General features: G+C 60.0%; 3 protein-coding genes across 3 annotated transcripts; 1 reads left to right on the top strand and 2 right to left on the bottom strand.

The window, feature by feature from the left end:
• Nucleotides 1-204: 204 nt before the first annotated feature.
• Nucleotides 205-6,739, top strand: GGTG_02780 (hypothetical protein). Its single transcript, XM_009220557.1, has 3 exons — nt 205-468; nt 589-769; nt 826-6,739. Exons 1-3 carry the CDS (start codon nt 315-317, stop codon nt 6,194-6,196), a joined length of 5,706 nt encoding a protein of 1,901 aa, XP_009218821.1. The 5' UTR covers nt 205-314; the 3' UTR covers nt 6,197-6,739.
• On the bottom strand, nt 6,417-11,876 carry GGTG_02779 (hypothetical protein). Its single transcript, XM_009220556.1, has one exon. It carries the CDS (start codon nt 11,322-11,324, stop codon nt 7,197-7,199), a length of 4,128 nt encoding a protein of 1,375 aa, XP_009218820.1. The 5' UTR covers nt 11,325-11,876; the 3' UTR covers nt 6,417-7,196.
• Nucleotides 11,877-12,424: 548 nt separating this feature from the next.
• Nucleotides 12,425-16,399, bottom strand: GGTG_02778 (hypothetical protein; the record flags this gene model as incomplete). The annotated part of the gene is made up of 2 exons (XM_009220555.1): nt 12,425-15,570; nt 15,690-16,399. 2 exons carry the CDS (start codon nt 16,397-16,399, stop codon nt 13,035-13,037), a joined length of 3,246 nt encoding a protein of 1,081 aa, XP_009218819.1. The 3' UTR covers nt 12,425-13,034.
• Between the last annotated feature and the right edge of the window lie 589 nt (nt 16,400-16,988).

The following is a 16,988-nucleotide window of genomic DNA, read 5'->3' as shown; positions in this document are numbered from 1 at the left end:
ACCGAATGGCACGCGCCAGTCTGTGGGTCGCAGCTTTTGCAAGGCTGCAAGCAGCAGGCGCGAGGCAAATGCAGATGGCACCTTCCGCATCTCTGTCTGGTGGTCTTGGACAGCATTGATCAACCATCAACCGCGCACGCCAGCAGACACGCTGCGCCTTTCAGGCAAACCCTCGCTGCCTCGCGCCCACCTACGATCGCCCGCAATCCGCCATCGATACCGCCGCGCCGATCTAGTGGCCAGCCAATGCCATTGGTCCATCGTTCGAGGGGTCGCATCCTTGCTTGGGCCATGCCCAGTCACTGGCCGTAAAGATGGCAAGCCGACCGCCAGGCGTTCCGAATGGCGGCGAGAACGGCCAGACGCCGCCCGGTGCCGCAGACACGGACTCCCAGTTCACGCGCCCCTTCACTCTCTACGAAGCGCTGCCGTTCTCGCCATTCACGTCCGTCATTCCTTTCCAGTCAGGTGCGTCTGCAGTCTTGCTTCTTCCTCACACACCGCCATCAACCCGTTCTCTCTGGCATCATGCCTCTCATCTTGCCTGCAAGAAGCACCGCGTTCTAACCCCACCCCCCCAACAAATAGGCGTCATCCCAAATCCGACCTTGGGATCTGGCTTTCCGGCCTCTGACCTCCCACAGCAGGTCCCGCGCCAGGACTTCGATACGCTCACTCGTGAGGCTTCCCAGCAAGCGCCCTCAAGACGACTCAATCATGCGATAGATCAGGTGCAGCATCTGCTGAACCCAAACAATGTCAACTCACTGTAGGTGCCATATTGGCCCATGCTCTCGCGGCGACGCTTGCTGACACCTGCCCCAGCACCTTTCGCAAGGGCCCGAAAATGAACACGGGCGCAAACGCGCCCCAGTCTAAGAGTCTGGCTTCGGAGCTTTCGCCATTTGCTAGAATGGTTTTTGAGCGATCTAATGTTTCGTTCAGATATCCTTCTCCCGACTCTACTGTGCCACAGGATATCAACGGAGCTGCACCCCCCACGCCTGTCCCGACGAAGAAGCGAAAGTCACTCATCCCCTCCAAGGCAGAATCTCCAGCCGGAAAGAGGCACACTGCAGTGCTGAACAAGCAGGCGAATGCGCACAACTCCAAGATCGAGATCTCGATTCCTCTTCAGCCACCAGCAGCCAGGCCTAGCGGGCCCTCAATTCCTACACCCGAGGAAGCTGGCGCGCCCTTGGAATCTTTGCCTTCACCCAGCGATGCATTCCTGCCCTACCCAACTTCGACTCAGCAGGTCACATCACCGCGGGAGACGCCCCAGAGAGTCTCTCCGTCAGCCCCTCCAGAGCAAAGCGATGACCAACCGATACCGGATCAGCGCCCTCGGGACCCTCCTGCGCCCTCAAGTTCCCAACAGGCTCGAATGGAAATCCAAATCAACCTTCCAGCGTTTGTGCCCGATGCGGATAAATACCGCGACTATAAGAACTTGGTGGACCTACCCGCGGATCTCTCGAGGCCCAGGCAGCGAAATGCATACAACGAGCCAGAGGAGTATGGCATGGATCTGGATCGAAGTCAAAAATCGGACGCTGCATTCCAGGATGTGCGACGCCATTTCTCGGACGTCTTCGTGGCCGAGATAAATCTGAGCACCCAGTCGACAGCTTCGCCATTGGTGACTACCACCAACGAGGATGTGCCCACAATAACTTCAGCTGGCCAGCAGCGAACCTACCAGCTCATCGACAAGGCCATCGACCTACGCTGCTTCGAGGACATCCCGCTCGAAGACCTTCTGCATATTCAGAGACTGAGTGATGGTGCATTGCAGTATGCTGAGGGACTCGAGGCCAAGCTCGATAGTGAATGGGGCGAAGTTGACGTCTTCACATGGGCCTCGCAGCTTCCAATTCTCGATAATGGCTTGAGGGCAGCGAGAACATCCCTGAAGATCATGGCAGGGGGTCGGGACGACAAACAACTGTACTCCGAGGACACCATCAGGCTGGCGGTCAACCTCTTCAAAAATGTCATGGATGGAATCGCTGTGCCCGTCACGGAACTCCGGCAATCACAACAACTCTTCTCCCTGTTGGCGAGTCATAAAAAGTCCATTCTAGTGGTATTTACGAGCTGTCAACGGCTTTACACGCTCATGGCCTCGCTCATCCGTGCCATCGACCTCTCCGAGACGGTTGTCAACACCCTCGAGTTTTTGTCCACACGCCTGGTCTTTGTCGAAAATGCCCCAAGCGAAAGGGAGTCTCTCTTGGGGACTCCAAAGTTCGACGGATTAAGACTTATTGCCATGGACATGCTGTCCCAAATATTTGTTCTCAATCCATCTCAGAGACAGGGCATCTTCGACGAGATGCTGACATCACTGGAGAAGCTTCCGGTGGGAAAGCAGAGTGCGAGGCAGTTCAAGCTTGTCGACGGAAGATGTGTTCAGACTGTGTCTGCCCTTATATTGCGGCTGGTGCAGGCAAGCGCAGGGCAAGTTGGTGGGTCTTTCACCAAGGGATCTAATCGCCGCCTGCCTTCGGCTCGAGGGGCGGACGGCGACGATGAGGATGGTGAACATGGTGGTGCTGGCTCCGGCGGCCCTTCGCGCAGGCGAACTGGGGCCATCATTGCTACAACGATCACGAGCGAAGCAGAGGCTGCTGATGAGTATGAGACGGTGATGCGCGAGCTCAAGGAAACCGAATCTTCACTGGTCGGCACCGCATATCAAAACGCCTTCTACGTCATGAAATTCATCGTCACTCGCGCCCTGAATTCGACAAAGTCCGGCGACTCCCCTTACAGGAACCTGCTCGATCTCTTTGTTGAAGACTTCATCACATGCCTCGAATCGCCAGACTGGCCTGCCGCGGAGGCTCTGTTGGATGTCGTCTGTCGGTTGATGCGGCAGCAGGTGGACACCGAGCGTACGTCTGCCCCGGCAAAGAACATGGCGTTGGAGATTCTTGGCTCGATATGTGCCGCCATCTCCAAGCTGAGATCTCAGGTTAGGAAAACTGGGAGCTTGCTCAGCACGGTCGAGTCGGACCCCCTTAGCCTGTTTCTCTCCGATCTGGCAGCTGCATCCTTAAAGCAGAGGGTGAATTCGGAGCAGATGGTCGACTGGTCAGGGCCGTTCCGGGCTGTGTTGGAACATCTCGGGACGAGGCTCCGTGAGGATCCGCACCTGACCAGCGCTATCTCGTTCCTTTGTGCCCAATGGGCGGATGTGGTTTCGACGACGCACGCTGCGTTCCAGGAAACGGATGGTACTCCAGCAGCACTCGCCGAACGAGACCGGGAGTTTGGGAGGCTGGCATATCGACTGCACATGGTGATCCAGGATCCCAAATGGCTTTCAACCCAGTATGAGTTCAGGGAAGTCTCGCCAATCCAGGCGAGGGCCTCCTACGCCATAATACTGGACCAGTCCAAACTCGGGAGCTCCTTCAAGCCCATCCTGGGAATTCTGATTCATTCCATGTCCAGCGATCAGGCCACGGTCCGCAGCAAGAGCTTGAAGAGTATCAACCAGGTGATCGAAACAGATCCCTCCATCCTGGATGGCGAATCATCCGTCGTGTCGCTCATCAAGGCGTGCCTTACGGACAGCTCTCCACAAGTCCGCGATTCCGCTCTTGGTCTTGTTGGCAGGTGCATTATGCTCCGGCCCGCCTTGGAGATGACCCTGGCAATGCCCATCATTGAGAGATTTATGGACGCTGGTGTCGGTGTCAGAAAGCGGTCAATGAAACTCACCAAGGACATCTACATGAGGCAGTCAGACCGCGAGCTGCGCAGCTGCATTTCCCAAGGTCTCCTGCATAGGGTAGCAACGGATCCTGATGAGGGAGTCAAGGAGCTCGCCCGCCAGACGATCGAGGAGATATGGATCTTCCCCTTCTACCACGCTGAAACGTCGGCGGCGGACAAGAAGTCGCTGGCAGACCACATCGACCTCATGGTTCACACGGTGAAGCAAGGTCTTAACGTCGCCATGTGGCTAGAGAAGGTTTTGCAGTCTATCCTCTCGCCTACATCCAAGACGGCTCGCCAGAACTTCGAGGCCTGCAGAACACTCGTGGCAGGCATGTTCGACCTCGTGCCTGCGGACGGCCCTGAGGGCAGCGACTCATCCTCACTTTCGGGCAAGGATGTGTTGCAGGTGCTTCAGGTCTTTGCGAAGGCCGATCCAAGGCTGTTCGACTTTGAGCAGATTAGGCTTCTCCGTCCACACGTGTTGAACATCACCATGAGCATGACGCCGGAGGAAATAGTCGTGACCCGGGCGGCGGTCGTCATATACCGCCGTGTGCTTCCTGAGCTGTCCGGTCAGCACCACCAGCAATTTCTAGCGGATATCTTGAAGGTGGTGATGCCTGCCGTCTCAAAGATCTACTCCAGGCCTCTCCTCCTCGACGACGTCATTGCCTGCCTTTGGATCATTTGCGGCATAACAGGCGAGGAACAGAAGCTGGCGACGCTGGCGGCTTCGGCCCTGGCTGGAGCAGCTAATGCCCAGAAAGGAGGCACACTGGATGCTAAGAAGATACTGGCATATTGTCCCATTATTGGGCATCTGGGAAAGCATTGCGATCTCGACAAGTGGACCGACATTTTCAAACAGCGTCTCCCTGTCTGGAAAGGCAAATCCACGTCTCAGCTCATGGTAGACACGATGCTCCCCCTTTCCCGGGCGGACAAGCCCATGGTCATTCGCAGGTCTGCACTGGAGGCTATTGGCCTCGTCTGCCAGTCCCACCCTCGAAACTACGTCAGCCCTAGCGTCTACAAGATGTTCCAGGACGTTTTCGACAAGCAGGACATCAGTCTCGAGAGCATCGTTTTGAGATCCTTCAAGGAGTTTCTTATGACGGAGGAGAGGCGCTCAGACCAGGCATCCCAGGCCGCAGCCCTCAACGGCACCGGCACTGCAGCCGAGGGTGGAGTCAGCAAGAAGGAGCTTACGGTCATGGGCGGCACTAACTACGACGACGTGGCCAGCGCAACGACGCAGCGATTCCTCGCCCAGATCACACGAATAGCCCTGGCCACCATGGACGCCCACGCCCTGCTCGCCGCTGAGGTTCTGGGTAGCATCAACCGCCAAGGTCTGGTGCATCCCAAGGAGACGGGTGTAACCATGATGACGCTGGAAACGTCCCCAAGGAAAGATATAAGCGAACTTGCTTTCCGGGAGCACAAGCTGCTTCATGAGAAGCACGAGTCTGTCCTTGAGCGCGAATACGCAAGAACGCTGCAGTCCATATTCCAATATCATCGTGACGTCGTCGGCGATATCCGCGGCGCAACTCGCGACGACCGGAGCGACACCTTTGCGTCGAAGCTCAACAACATGATGGAGCACCTGAAGATCAGCAAATCGAAGAACCGACAGGGCTTCCTGCGCAAAGTGTGCGGCTTGATCGACTTCGACCCAGCCAAGCTCGACGTCTCGCAGCAGCCTCACCCGACGCACCTCATGTTTGCGCGCTTTCTTCTGGAGAACATGGCCTACTTTGAGTACATCACGGTTGGAGAGCTCCAGTTAGCAATATCGACTCTCGAGAGGCTTGTTACTAGCACCGGGGCCAACATCGCGCACGCCATCGAGTCCGAAGTCTTCCAGATCGGGCTCGGTGGAACCGAGGCTGTGGTTGAGGGTCAAGATCAGCAGCAGCAGTCATCTTTTGCGCTCAAAGTTGACCCTGTTCGTCTAAGAAAACTGACGGCAGGCTCCATGATACTCTCGGCCGCCTGGGAAGTACGGACCTATTTGCGCCGGCTTTACGGCCTCAAGGCTGAACGTCGGCCTGCCGAAGGCAAGAACAAGGTGGCGGCCAAAGACCTCAGCAAGACGCCCGTCAAGGTTCAGAATGTCACAGGGGACAAACTGTGGGAGGACCTAGAGGCTCTCATGTCTTCGCTGTCGTCAGGCGAGCTGATGGTGACGCAATGCCGCGCCTTTGTGGATTTGCTGAACATTGACAAAGAGTTCAAGGTGGCCGACGAGGATGGCGATGATGGCGAAGGCCCCTCAACCCCTAGTGCGGACGAGGATGACGAGGCGCCCGACAGCGCCTCGCGCGGCCGCAAACGGAAGGCGAGCCACACACCCGGCGGAGGGGGGCGCAAGAAGCGTCCTCGCTCGACGTCGCAGCCTAGAAAGCGCGGCCGTCCGAGGAAGAACCCGCTGCCCGAGCCCAGCCACGGCGACTGGTAGCGGCCTTGTCGCCCGGCAAGAGAGTGTTGCTGCTTCAGAATTGGCGCGCTACCACCACTCATAGCGAGCCGTTCGGAATCGTTTCTCGGCACATATTTCTTTTTACTTTGTTTTTATCCATTGCTGCACGTCTTCCTCGGGGATAGAGCCGTCGACCACAGAGGTGTCTGCTTTCGTTCACCCTAAAATCTTTCATCGCGGAATTTCGCTTTTACATGATGATGAGCATAGCACTGGAGTGGCTATAATTCGCCTCCTTTTTCTTTGTTGATTTGATTTTGGCAGGCGTTTGGGGCATAGCTCTTTTCTCGGAGTTTTGCGGAGAGATACCATACATGGGTAATCATGAAAAACATGGCGAATCGGCGAAACTTGCGATTTTGCACTGGCTTGTAGCTAGCTGGGCGGCGGGAGAAGGTGGGCTTGGTGTCTGTCGTTTCACGCAACGCCAAGTCCAGTCTATACACACAAGATATTTTTTACTATGACACCTGTACTTGGCTTGATACCCTTTGAACAAGATGCCTTGCTCTCTCGAAACAGCATTCTCGGCTCCTGCCCAGTTGAGATTTTTGATCAATATGTGATCTGTCGGCGCACACGTTGCTTACGGCGCTTGAGCACAAGGAATACTCATGACGGGAGACACCTTTCGGACTGGAACCGACCGCCTTCCCCGCGGCGAACTTCTAGTGGGTACCGCGTTCTCCTGATGCGTGATTTTGAAGCCATTTGACATGACCACGAGACGAATAAACATGCTGTTATGGTAGCCAGGTAGAAAAGGTGCTACACTAATAAAGCCCTCTCTCGGAGGCGATGCGAGATGGGGGGTTTGGAACAATGAGGAACACGAGGTGACGGAGCAAACTTCCTAGGGAGATATGGGAGCAAAACAGGCTACAGATTTCAAAAAGAACCCCCGAAAAGAAACATGTAAAAGGAATGGGGAACACAGCGGTCGTCAGGCAGCGTGAGATCGGCCCGCGACCCTCTCTCCCTATACAGTCGGCCTCGCGCTGTCGGCGGCGTCCTTGGCCGCGCCGGCAGCAGAGCCGCCCGCACCTGCAGATGGGGGAGTGGCGCCGCCCCGTGGAGGCTTGGCAGCGCCCTTGCCCACAATCTTCTCTGTCCAGTTCCAGCTGTTGTTGCCGCCACCGCCGCCGCCGCCGCCATTGTTGTTGTTGCTGGCGCCGGTGCCGGAGGAGGAGGAGGTGGTGCCCTTCCTGCGCAGCCACGAGTGGCGGGCACTGTGGGAGGCGGCCGACTGGGGCGAGGTGAAGGCCTCGTCGTCGCTGTCGTCGCCGCTGTCGTCCCAGTCGCGCTCGCTCCAGGTCATGGAGTCGAGGCGGTCGTAGTTGGGGCGGCCGCTGCTGCTGGTGGCGCCGCTGCGTGGCGTCGGCGGCCCGTCGCTCGCGCGCCCGGGGCTGTGCCTGTCCGTGGCGATCGACATGGAGGACCGTCGTTGTGGCGGCGTCAACGGCAGGTCCGAGAGTTTGTCAGTGGCCTCACGCGCCTCGCTGGCCGTGCGGTTCACCGAGGCCTTGCGGCCGGGGGATCGGAAGTCGTGGTTCCGGCGTCCTATATCCCGGGGCATCGGTTTTGTGCTCTCCGCCTCGGGCTCCTGGGTTCTGGTCTCCTTTCCTTGCTCGTCCGGACCGATGCCCAGACCTACAGCTCGCTCGCGGCTGGTCTCGGCGCTGTCTGGGGTGCGGGCCGAGGCCGAGTCGCTGAAATGGGCGTCGACAAGATGCTTGACGACAGGCCAACCAAAGGCATTGGGGAAGGTACGGCGGACAATGATGTTGTTGTGGGCGTCCGGCTCCAGCTTGACGAGCACCTTGCGCCACGACAGGCCTCTGTGGTAAGCCCGAGCGATCTTCTCCTCGACCCGCATCCCTGCGTTGTCTACCACCTGGGCGGGCTCCTTGCTTCCTTTCGATCTGGATGCGTCGCCGCCGCCGTCCGTCATGGGCGATAGTATTGTGCTCTGTGGCGAAAGCACCTGCTGCCGCGGCATCACGGGCGACGACGGCATCGACATGCTTTTCTTTGCCGCTGCCGTCGCCGCCACGTCCGCCTCACCCGATGCGGCCGCTTCGGCGGTTACCTTCAAGTGTTTAGAGTCTGTGCTGCCATCTTCCGGCAAGCCGGCCCTGGAGCGGCGGCGTATGTGCAGGGAGCTGCTCGTCGGGCGCTTCTTGACGGGCGGCGGCGGGATGTCACTGGGATGGTAGATGCGGTCGTGGAAGATGGTTCGCGGCCGCTTGGAAGGGTCGATCAGGTACTCGACCGACGGCAGCTTCGGGTTGAGGAGGTCCCCGGCGGCCTCAAAGAAGGTCGTCCTCGGGGGCGCCGACATGCCATTCTCGCTAGGCTCGTCGCTTAGTTCGTGGCCGCTAGTCACCTTGGACCGGGGCGAGGACGCCGAGTTGTTGTACGACCCCTCCTCCTTCAGCAGCGTTTGGCTGCGCTTGAATATCTGCGTCTGCTTCTGGCTCGGCGACGTCTCTTTGGTCGGCTCGTCCTTGCGGAAAAAGTTGAAGATGCCGGTGAAGGGGTTCGCCGACGCTACCGAGGACGTCGAGTGAATCCCCCAGGCCGGCGACGCCACCGACCGTATGCTCTGCCTGTCATCTTCCAGTATGGCATTACCTGGTGGTTGCGGGACCTCGTGCGAGTAAGGAGCCATGGGCGTCGTGACGCCGTCACCCTTGGGGCTCTGGTCCCCGTCTCCGCCACCGGCCATGGCCGGGCCAGGCAGCTCAACAGATTGCCTCCGTTTTGTGTCGCCGGGCCCATCAGTCTCCTCATTACTGTCGTCAGCCTGCCATGTCGGCTCCCTCGGAGACGTGACGTTGGCGCCCATGAGCTCGGACCAGCCAAAACCCACGACAGTCTCGACCAGTCCGGCTTCACGACGGGCCTTCTCGACGCGGCCGAGGCCCTGCCAGTCTAGGAAGAGCAGGCAGCTGGTGCGCAGGGGCACGATGCCGTCATTGACCACGTTGGAGTAGAGGGTGCGGTTCCGGAAGGCGCGCAGGGCAACGTGGGCGGGCCCCGTGGGCAGTATTCGCAGGAGAGGCTTGGACTCGGCCTGGGCCTCGCCGCCCATCAGCTTCTTGTGCGCATTCTCGCCCAAGTTGCTCACGATGGCGCTCCAGCCGCTCCGGGCGATGGTGGGAGCTCTCCACGTCAGTCCCAGGTCTTGGCCTGTCCTCCCGACGAGGCCAAAGTCCAGCGCAAACTTGAAATAGAGGGGGTTCTCGTGGTTTAGCCCAAGCAGCGGTGATGCAAGGGCGATGAAGTTGATAGGCTTGATTATGTGGAAGAAATTGGGCGAGTGCTTCTGGATGTATGCAATGGCGTATAGCTGAACAAGTCCTCCAAGCGAATGGCCTACGAAGCTGATCTTGGTGATGCGATACGTGCGAGCATCGTCGCTGGCGCGGGGCGCCTTGAGTATGCTGCTGTGTTTGTGCGCCGGTGCTGGCGCCGACCCAGCACCTGGGGCCCCGCTCTCCTTGGATGCTGCGTGCGCCGCGGTCTCTTTGGCCATCGCCATGGACGCCGGCAGGAAAGGCTGGTCGGGGTACGTCATTGATAGGATATACCGGGCGAGGCGTTTGCCCAGGTATTTTATGCCCCTTTCTGTTCGTGTGGCATTGCCCGAGAACCCACGCACCACGACCTCCTCATCTTCTTCCACGACTTGATCGTCGTCACCTTCGTCTTCGCCGTCATCTTCTAACCCCGACTCCGTCTCGCTCGGAGGTGGCGGTTTGCTGTCCATGTTCTGGGCTGATGATGTGCCGACGCCATGCCTTTTGTCCTCGGCCTCCTCAGGGGCTGATACACCGTTATCGTCCTTTGGCTGGGCTTCCGCCTGCGCCTCGGTGCCGACATTTGCCTCCTCCTCCTTCTCCTGGGCTTTTGCGGCCTGCTTTTCTCTTTCTTGTAACCTTTCTTCTCGCTGCTTGCGCCTCTGCTCTCTCCGTTCTTGCACCTCTCGGGCACGCCTTGCCCTGGCGTCAATTTTTGCCTGTCTGGCAGCCGAGTCTATGCTCTCCTTTAGGAACAGCATGTCCGCGCCGAGATTGCTGTGCAGGCCATGTGTAAGCATCACGAGATGTATCTTCTGTTTTTTATCGTCCAGCTTTGATGAACCTTCTCCGCCGTCCTTGCTGCGGCCTGTAGACGCCTCGCCTTGCCCGTTCTCTCCCTTTTTGTCCATATCTTTGGGGGTTGCCTGCGGTTGGGACTGCGGAGCTGCCGGCACCGGGCTTGTCGCCTCCAGGGCTGGACCCTTGGGGAGGTGGGCATGGTGCTTCGGTTTGGCCAGGTCCGAGGGGTTGGAGTGGCCCAAACGCGGGGTGTCCCAGAGCGCACCTGTATCCTCGACCTTGAGGCGGATGGCCCCCGAGTAGACGCCCCTTTGAAGGGCTCCACGTCCGTGCTGCTGCTGTTGGAAGCCCGGAAGCAGCGAGGGCGGCGGCGAGGTGAAATCGCTGATCTTCCCGGGCTGGGGGGCCTGAGCATGGGTTCCGCCGATGACAGCCACAGCCGGGGCGCCGAGGCTGAGGGACTTCTCGTCGCGGGCAAGCAGAATTTCGTAGTTGACGGCGGCCGAGGTGGAGAATATGACCTGGCTAGAGACCTCGATAACCCACGAGGCGGAGTCGAGGGCGGGCTGGAGGTGGATGGCTTCCGAGGAGGAGGAGGTGAGGTTTGCGGGGTCGGCGGCGGTGACGGCGGTGGGAGGGATGGGGCCGCCAAAGTGACCCTGGCTGACGCCGGAACCGGCAGACTGGCGGATGTTGTCGGGGACGAGGAGGCGGCAGGTCCAGGCGCCGCCGGCCTTCAGCATGGGCTCGAACTCGGGGACGCCGTATCGGCGGGGGTTGGCGAACTTTCGGTTCGGGTCGTAGTGGGCGGGGTAGGCGGCGACCCCGAGCGTGTAGGGTCCGTGGACGAAGGCGGCGCGCAGGGCGATGAGGGAGGTGTTCTTTATGCGGAGGTGCAGGCACTCGGGCGACGGCAGGATGCGGTCGTGCGAGGGCGTGTACGTCACCGTGTACCGCACCACCTCGCCGATCTTGACGCTGCCGACCTGGTGGAGGAGCAACATCGCGGCTGCTTTGGCGGGAGGGGCCCGCCGGGGCGGCCTGCGTCGATCGAGGGGGTGGACGGCGGCGGGTTGGGCGGCGGCGGCCGAGTCTCGTTGATTCGCGGGCGGAGGAGAGCTGAAGTCGGGTGTTTTGCTCAGGGCAAGTTCTCGGTTGCTTGGCTATGCTGGAGCAGCGTCTGCGCGCCCATCGTCGATGGACCAAAGTCCGGCACCGCGCGGTGAGAGCTCACTTCACACGCGACATGTGACGTCTGCGAAGGCGGCGCACATGCGGGACTGGATGGAGATGTACCTGCGGGAGCACCGAGCTAGCTACCTTGCTAGGTCTGGCGCTCGATCGGAGCTACCCAGTCTTGGCTGCGTGGGCACGCCTCGACACACTTGTGGCGGTCCGACTTGTTGGTTGGGTCTGAGGTGGCCCTGTCCGTTTCTGTTCTGATCCGTCCTTGGTATTTTTAGAAGGAGCCGAGCGCGAGGTTTGGTCGCATCTCGTTGAAGAGAGGATTATTCTTAGGAGGACGACCTGTAGATAGTTTGTATTGAGAAAATGTTGGTCTGATTGAAGATTGGTAGGAGCCTAGAGCGACCCCCTGGAATCCTGAATAGCGCGAATTCCATGGATCCCAGCATCGGCTTTTGGTGGGTGACGTCGGATCAGGCTATTTTTCCTGAGCTCAAGGGGCTCCGCATTGATTGTGTGCCGTGAGATCCGTTTGTACTTTGGTTGCGGAACGCGCCTCGAGGTACCCACGATACCCAGCGAGGTTGGAATCTCTGTCAAATCAAAAGCACACTTTTTGCTACACATACAAATGCTCATGGGCTTCATTGGTATCTCCCCTGCGAAAACACTGTCAAGCCCAGTGCTGTCTGGGCAGCAGCTCCTGACCGACCTCGTTCCTTTGTCAACAACGAAAGCCGAGTGGGCCACCACAACCGCCCACCTCGCAAATAAGCACTACCCACCAACCAAGCCCTGGGGTTCGCTGATCCAGTAAGCTTGTCTCGCCCCAAACCAACCTCGCGCCACATGATGAGCCCACTTCTGCGGCGTGTGGTGAAAGACAACAGACGAAAGGAAGCAGCACAAAAATACAGGGCACGACATGAAAAATAACTGACTCGGGCATACTACATGGAACGTAATTCATTGGTTGCACAAGGCACCTAAGAACAGCACGAGCACGTGGAAACTATGTAACCTCCCCATCTTCCGCCCTTTGGAAAGGACCTCCATCAATCTTCATGTCATGTCTCTCAGTTCGGCCAAAGCGTCAACGCAAGTTGGGCGTGCAGGGGGAAGGAAAGAAAAAGAATAGGAATACGATACCCTTGCTATGCAAGTTCCACGCATAGCCCTTCGTCGTCGTTTGATCATCGTTGATACGTGACGGGCGTATGATACACATGAAAAGGAAACAAAAACACCTTGGACTAGACGACCTCGAAATTACAAGTGACATCCGATGCGGAAATCAGAGAGGAATAGGCCAAGGAGCGCGTGAATATGAAATGATATAAAAAAAGAAAACGAAGTACGAAAGAGAAACATGGACAATGAGATACACGAAGACGATGATGATGAGCATTGACATTTCGTCCCGACGGCGGGTGCTTAGTGCTTGCTGCGGCGTGGCCGTCTGGCGGCTGGGACGTCTCAAAGAGGAGGAGACAATCTATTTCCTTTGATTTGGGCTCTCAGGCTTTGGCTCAGGATGCCACAGAGGCCGGCACGTTAGGATTCGGCATAACGTGGCTGCTCCATTCGTAAACCCGGTTCGGACCGCGGCCGGGCCCGGTCAGGCCCGCCAGACGACTCGCCTGGACATCCTCGTCATCCTCCTCTAGGTACGGCTGCTGAGAAGCCGCGTCCTTGCGCGGCCGGCGCGACACCGTCGGTCGGCGCCGACTAGGCGACCGGTCGTGCTCGGTGGGGCCGCCATCGTAGCTGTCACCACGGTGCCTACGCCTGGCTCCACCTGCCGCTGGCCCTTGGTCCGACGACCTCGTGCTCCTCGAGTTACTGCTGTACATCTCATCGTCCATCGTGTGTCGCCTCATACCACTTGCTGCGGGCGCTAGGGGCACAGCTGGCGGCGGCATAGACGCCATTGGCATGGACGTCATTGGCATGGACGTCATTGGCATGGACGTCATTGGCATGGACGTCATTGGCATGGACGTCATCGGCATAGACGCCATGGGCATGGCCGGGCTTGCCATGTGCATCGGGATCGTGGCCACATGCGGCCCGGTGGGAGGATAAGCTGACGGGTACATCTGGGGGTGATGCGAGTGCGGGGGCGTGTGCGGCTGGTGATGCATTGTCGGCGGTGGCGACATTGGGGCATGGTGCATCGGCGGCGATGTGATGTGAATAGCGGACGGCGGCCCGGCGTGGATGAGCGTGGGCGGGGCCTGAGCATGGTGTAGCACAGGCTGCGGCGCTGATTGGGGGGCCGGCGTGAGCGGATGCTGGGACATGACGGGAACGTGGTAGGCTTTCTGGGCGCCTCTCGAGTCCGGGTTGAATCGTTCCGCCAGGCGCCTGTCCATCGATGTCGCGCGCATGTTGCGGGCTTTGTTGACGTTTGCCACGTAATCGTCGCCGGGGTTGGATCTCTCATCATCCGGTATCATGGGAGGCGGCGATGGTGCCGGCACGGGAGCCCGCGACGGTCCCATGGGGATGGGAAGAGAGGGAGACTCATAACCATGGCGATGGGGCTCCACCATCGACGGCGGAGCTGGTGCTGGGGGCGGGGCCTGCGAATGTGAATATGACACGGCAGGTGAATGATGGTGCTGGTGGTGCATCGACTTTTGCCTGTCCGAGATGGGCGCGAAGGGGTGCGGCTGGGGCGGCGAAGGTCGGGACTGGGCCTGAGAGTAGGGCGGCGGGTACGAGTGCGCCTGTGGTACTGAGTGGGCGTAGTGGTCCCGCGAATACGCAGCCATGGGGCTCGAAACCATTGGGTGCAGCGGCAGCGACTCGGGCTCAAACTCACGTGCACGGCGCTCGTGGCGCTCACGCTCCCGCTCTCGCTCCCGCTCACGTTCTCTCTCCCTCTCCCTCTCACGCTCACGCTCACGCTCGCGTTCCCGCTCACGTTCACGCTCGCGCTGACGTTCGCGCTGACGGAAATCTCGTTCTTGCTCGCGCTCCCGCTCCCGCTCCCGTTCTCTCTCCCGCTCTCGCTCCCGTTCTCTGTCTCGCTGCGAGTGGTGGTTGAAGCTTGAAGACGGGGGAGTCGGCACAGCAGGCGGCGGGGGCCCGGACGGTCCCCGGGTATGTAGCTGCATATGTGTGGGCGGAGGCTCCCGGTGGGCTCCATAAGCAGGCGTTGTCAGGGAGTAATAGTCAGCACCGCGCGGCGGTGCCGATGGAACTGCGGCAAGCGGTCCAAGCGGTGCCGGAGTGAGCGCCTGCGTGGGCCGGGAACGGTGATGGTCCTCCTCTTCAGGCTGTCCAAATGCGTAGTGCACTTCCTCTTCATCCTCGTCGTCGCGCCCGTCGTCATCATCATCATCGTCGTAGTCGTCCTCGTCCTCGTCGTCAAAGGTTTGAGGCGGGGCGTGCCCCCTGCGTGACAGGCTCGATTCGGGCTGTGCCTGCATCTTTCGTGGTCGCGAGTACTCATCAAGACCACGAGATTGAGAGCGGCGGCTGAGGGACGTGTGATGAGATGTGCCACGAGATTGAGAGCGAGATGGGTCCCGGGACCTGTACGCCTCAGTTGGATCCGGGGCAGCAGCCATAACGCGGGGCCGAACGTCCCGGTCTCTCGACTCGAGGCGGTCTGTCCTCCTGGAGGATGACGACACCTGTCTGTGTTTCAAGACGGGAGCTTCTTCTTCCTCTTCTTCCTCGGCGTTGCAGTCGCAGTTCGCAGACTCGTGGCCGCAGCCCGCACATATCTGCACACGCCTGACCGCCTTCGCTTGGGGTCGCTTCAGCGGCACTGGTCCCTCCTCCTGGTCTGGGCACTGGGGATCCCGGTGCCAATGGTTGCCGCACTCGGTGCAGATCCTGCATTTGCAGTAGCTGCACTTGGCGTACTTGCGACCGCCCTCGTCCTCCCTCTCCTTGTAGATGTTCTTGCTCTTGATGGGCTTCCTGCAGTGCGTCGTTGGGCAGACAAGCTTGGGAACCTGCGAGGGCGTGTCAGAGCCCCCGAATGTCTGGGCCTTGCGGAGCATCGGAGGCTTCTCTACGTGGTCGGGTTCGCTGTGCCTCCGCGAAGTTCTTTACGGGAGAAAATCACGCGACTCATGTCAGAAAAACGAAGCTCCCATTCCGCCCTTCACCGATGGGGACAGGACTGGAGGGGGAGAAAACACGGCCAGGAGATGAGTAAAGCGTACCTCCTCGCCGAGACACTCTGCCGCATGCTGTCTTCGTCGATGGCGGACGATTGCCGGTGAATTTTCCGGGACGCGTGGCGGTGCTCCTTGGGGGCCTCACGCCTGTCTGAGGAATGGCGGGAGGGTGAGCGGGGTTGGGGTCTGCGGGCACCACGGGCGACGGGCGAGCTGTCTCGGCTGCGTTCCAGCCTGTAGTCGGCCTCCTCGGGGATCGCTTCGTCTACGGTGCGTTGGCGGCGGTGTGCACCTCCCCTCTTGCTCTTGGTCCGGAGGCGCTCGGCGAGCATCTCCTTGTCGGGGACTCGGATCTCGGGCTGATCCTGTTCGTCCTGCGACGACACGTCCGTGTCGTCGTCCGAGTCGGACGTGTTGGGCGAAGTGCCGCGGGACATGGAGGGCAACATGTAAGAGCCGCTGCGGCGGCTGCTGTCTCGGTCGGATCGGGAGACGACGTCGTCATCGCACCACACGTCCTTGGAGCGGGCGCGGGGGTTCTGCTGTTGGGAGCCCGAAGACCTCGCCGGCGTGGACACGGGGTAACTGTTGCTTCGGTCGGGACGCATGCTTGACGAGGACGCACCCAGCGAGGCGCGGGATGGCGTCGTCCGTCTCTGTCGTCTGGGGGACGACTGGAACTTGGGCTCCGGGCTCAGTATTATGCCCTGGATCGAGGCCTGGCGAGGCGGCGAATCCAGCAGCGGGCCATCCATCTTGGCCCAATCACGCTGGGAGGGGCGGGGTGGGGGGAGCATGAGGATTGAGAGGAGCTCTGGCCGTGGCCGTCTCCACGGCGATGATCGGGGGTGTGCCAGGGTGGACGAGGGCGATGTGGCGGGCGGTGGTCGCTAGCGTGGTCCGGCGAGTGGTGGCCCCCTGGGCCTTGGTCTCCGCCGGCGAGGGTCGACAGGCTGCTGCAGCAGACGTGATGCCGGTCGCTTGGCCTGGACCCACGGTGGCCATTCGCTGGTGGCCGTCAGCCCTGGGGCGGGTGTCACTGGTGTGCAGCAACGCAGTGCTGGAGCGTGCGAGAGTCGGGCGGCAGCGAGCCTCTGGGCAGGCACTGATGCTCTGGTTGCCCAATCCGGTTTTGGTTTTCCTCCCCCTTTTCCCGTCCTCGCCCGCTCTCCTTCTCGCCCGCTCCCTCACGACTCTCCACCGTCGGGTGTCTGCTGGCCCCCCCAGTCTGGTGCCCACTGCAGCGCGCTGCAGCGACTGCTGCAAGGGTGAAGGGGCAGGCGGGGGTTGTGGGTGGCTGATGGCAGGGCGGCTTGCTGCACGCACCCAAACTGGGCAGTGCCT

This window comes from Gaeumannomyces tritici (assembly GCF_000145635.1).
Source record: "Gaeumannomyces tritici R3-111a-1 unplaced genomic scaffold supercont2.2, whole genome shotgun sequence".
In the NCBI taxonomy this organism is placed as follows: Eukaryota; Fungi; Ascomycota; class Sordariomycetes; order Magnaporthales; family Magnaporthaceae; genus Gaeumannomyces; species Gaeumannomyces tritici.
This window is presented reverse-complemented; position numbering and strand designations above follow the sequence as displayed.

Coding starts and splice junctions, on each gene's coding strand:
- GGTG_02780 (XM_009220557.1), top strand. CDS start 315: ATGGCAAGCCGACCGCCAGGCGTTCCGAATGGCGGCGAGAACGGCCAG. Junction 469..588: donor CGTCATTCCTTTCCAGTCAG/GTGCGTCTGCAG, acceptor CCCAACAAATAG/GCGTCATCCCAAATCCGACC. Junction 770..825: donor CCAAACAATGTCAACTCACT/GTAGGTGCCATA, acceptor CACCTGCCCCAG/CACCTTTCGCAAGGGCCCGA.
- GGTG_02779 (XM_009220556.1), bottom strand. CDS start 11,324: ATGTTGCTCCTCCACCAGGTCGGCAGCGTCAAGATCGGCGAGGTGGTG.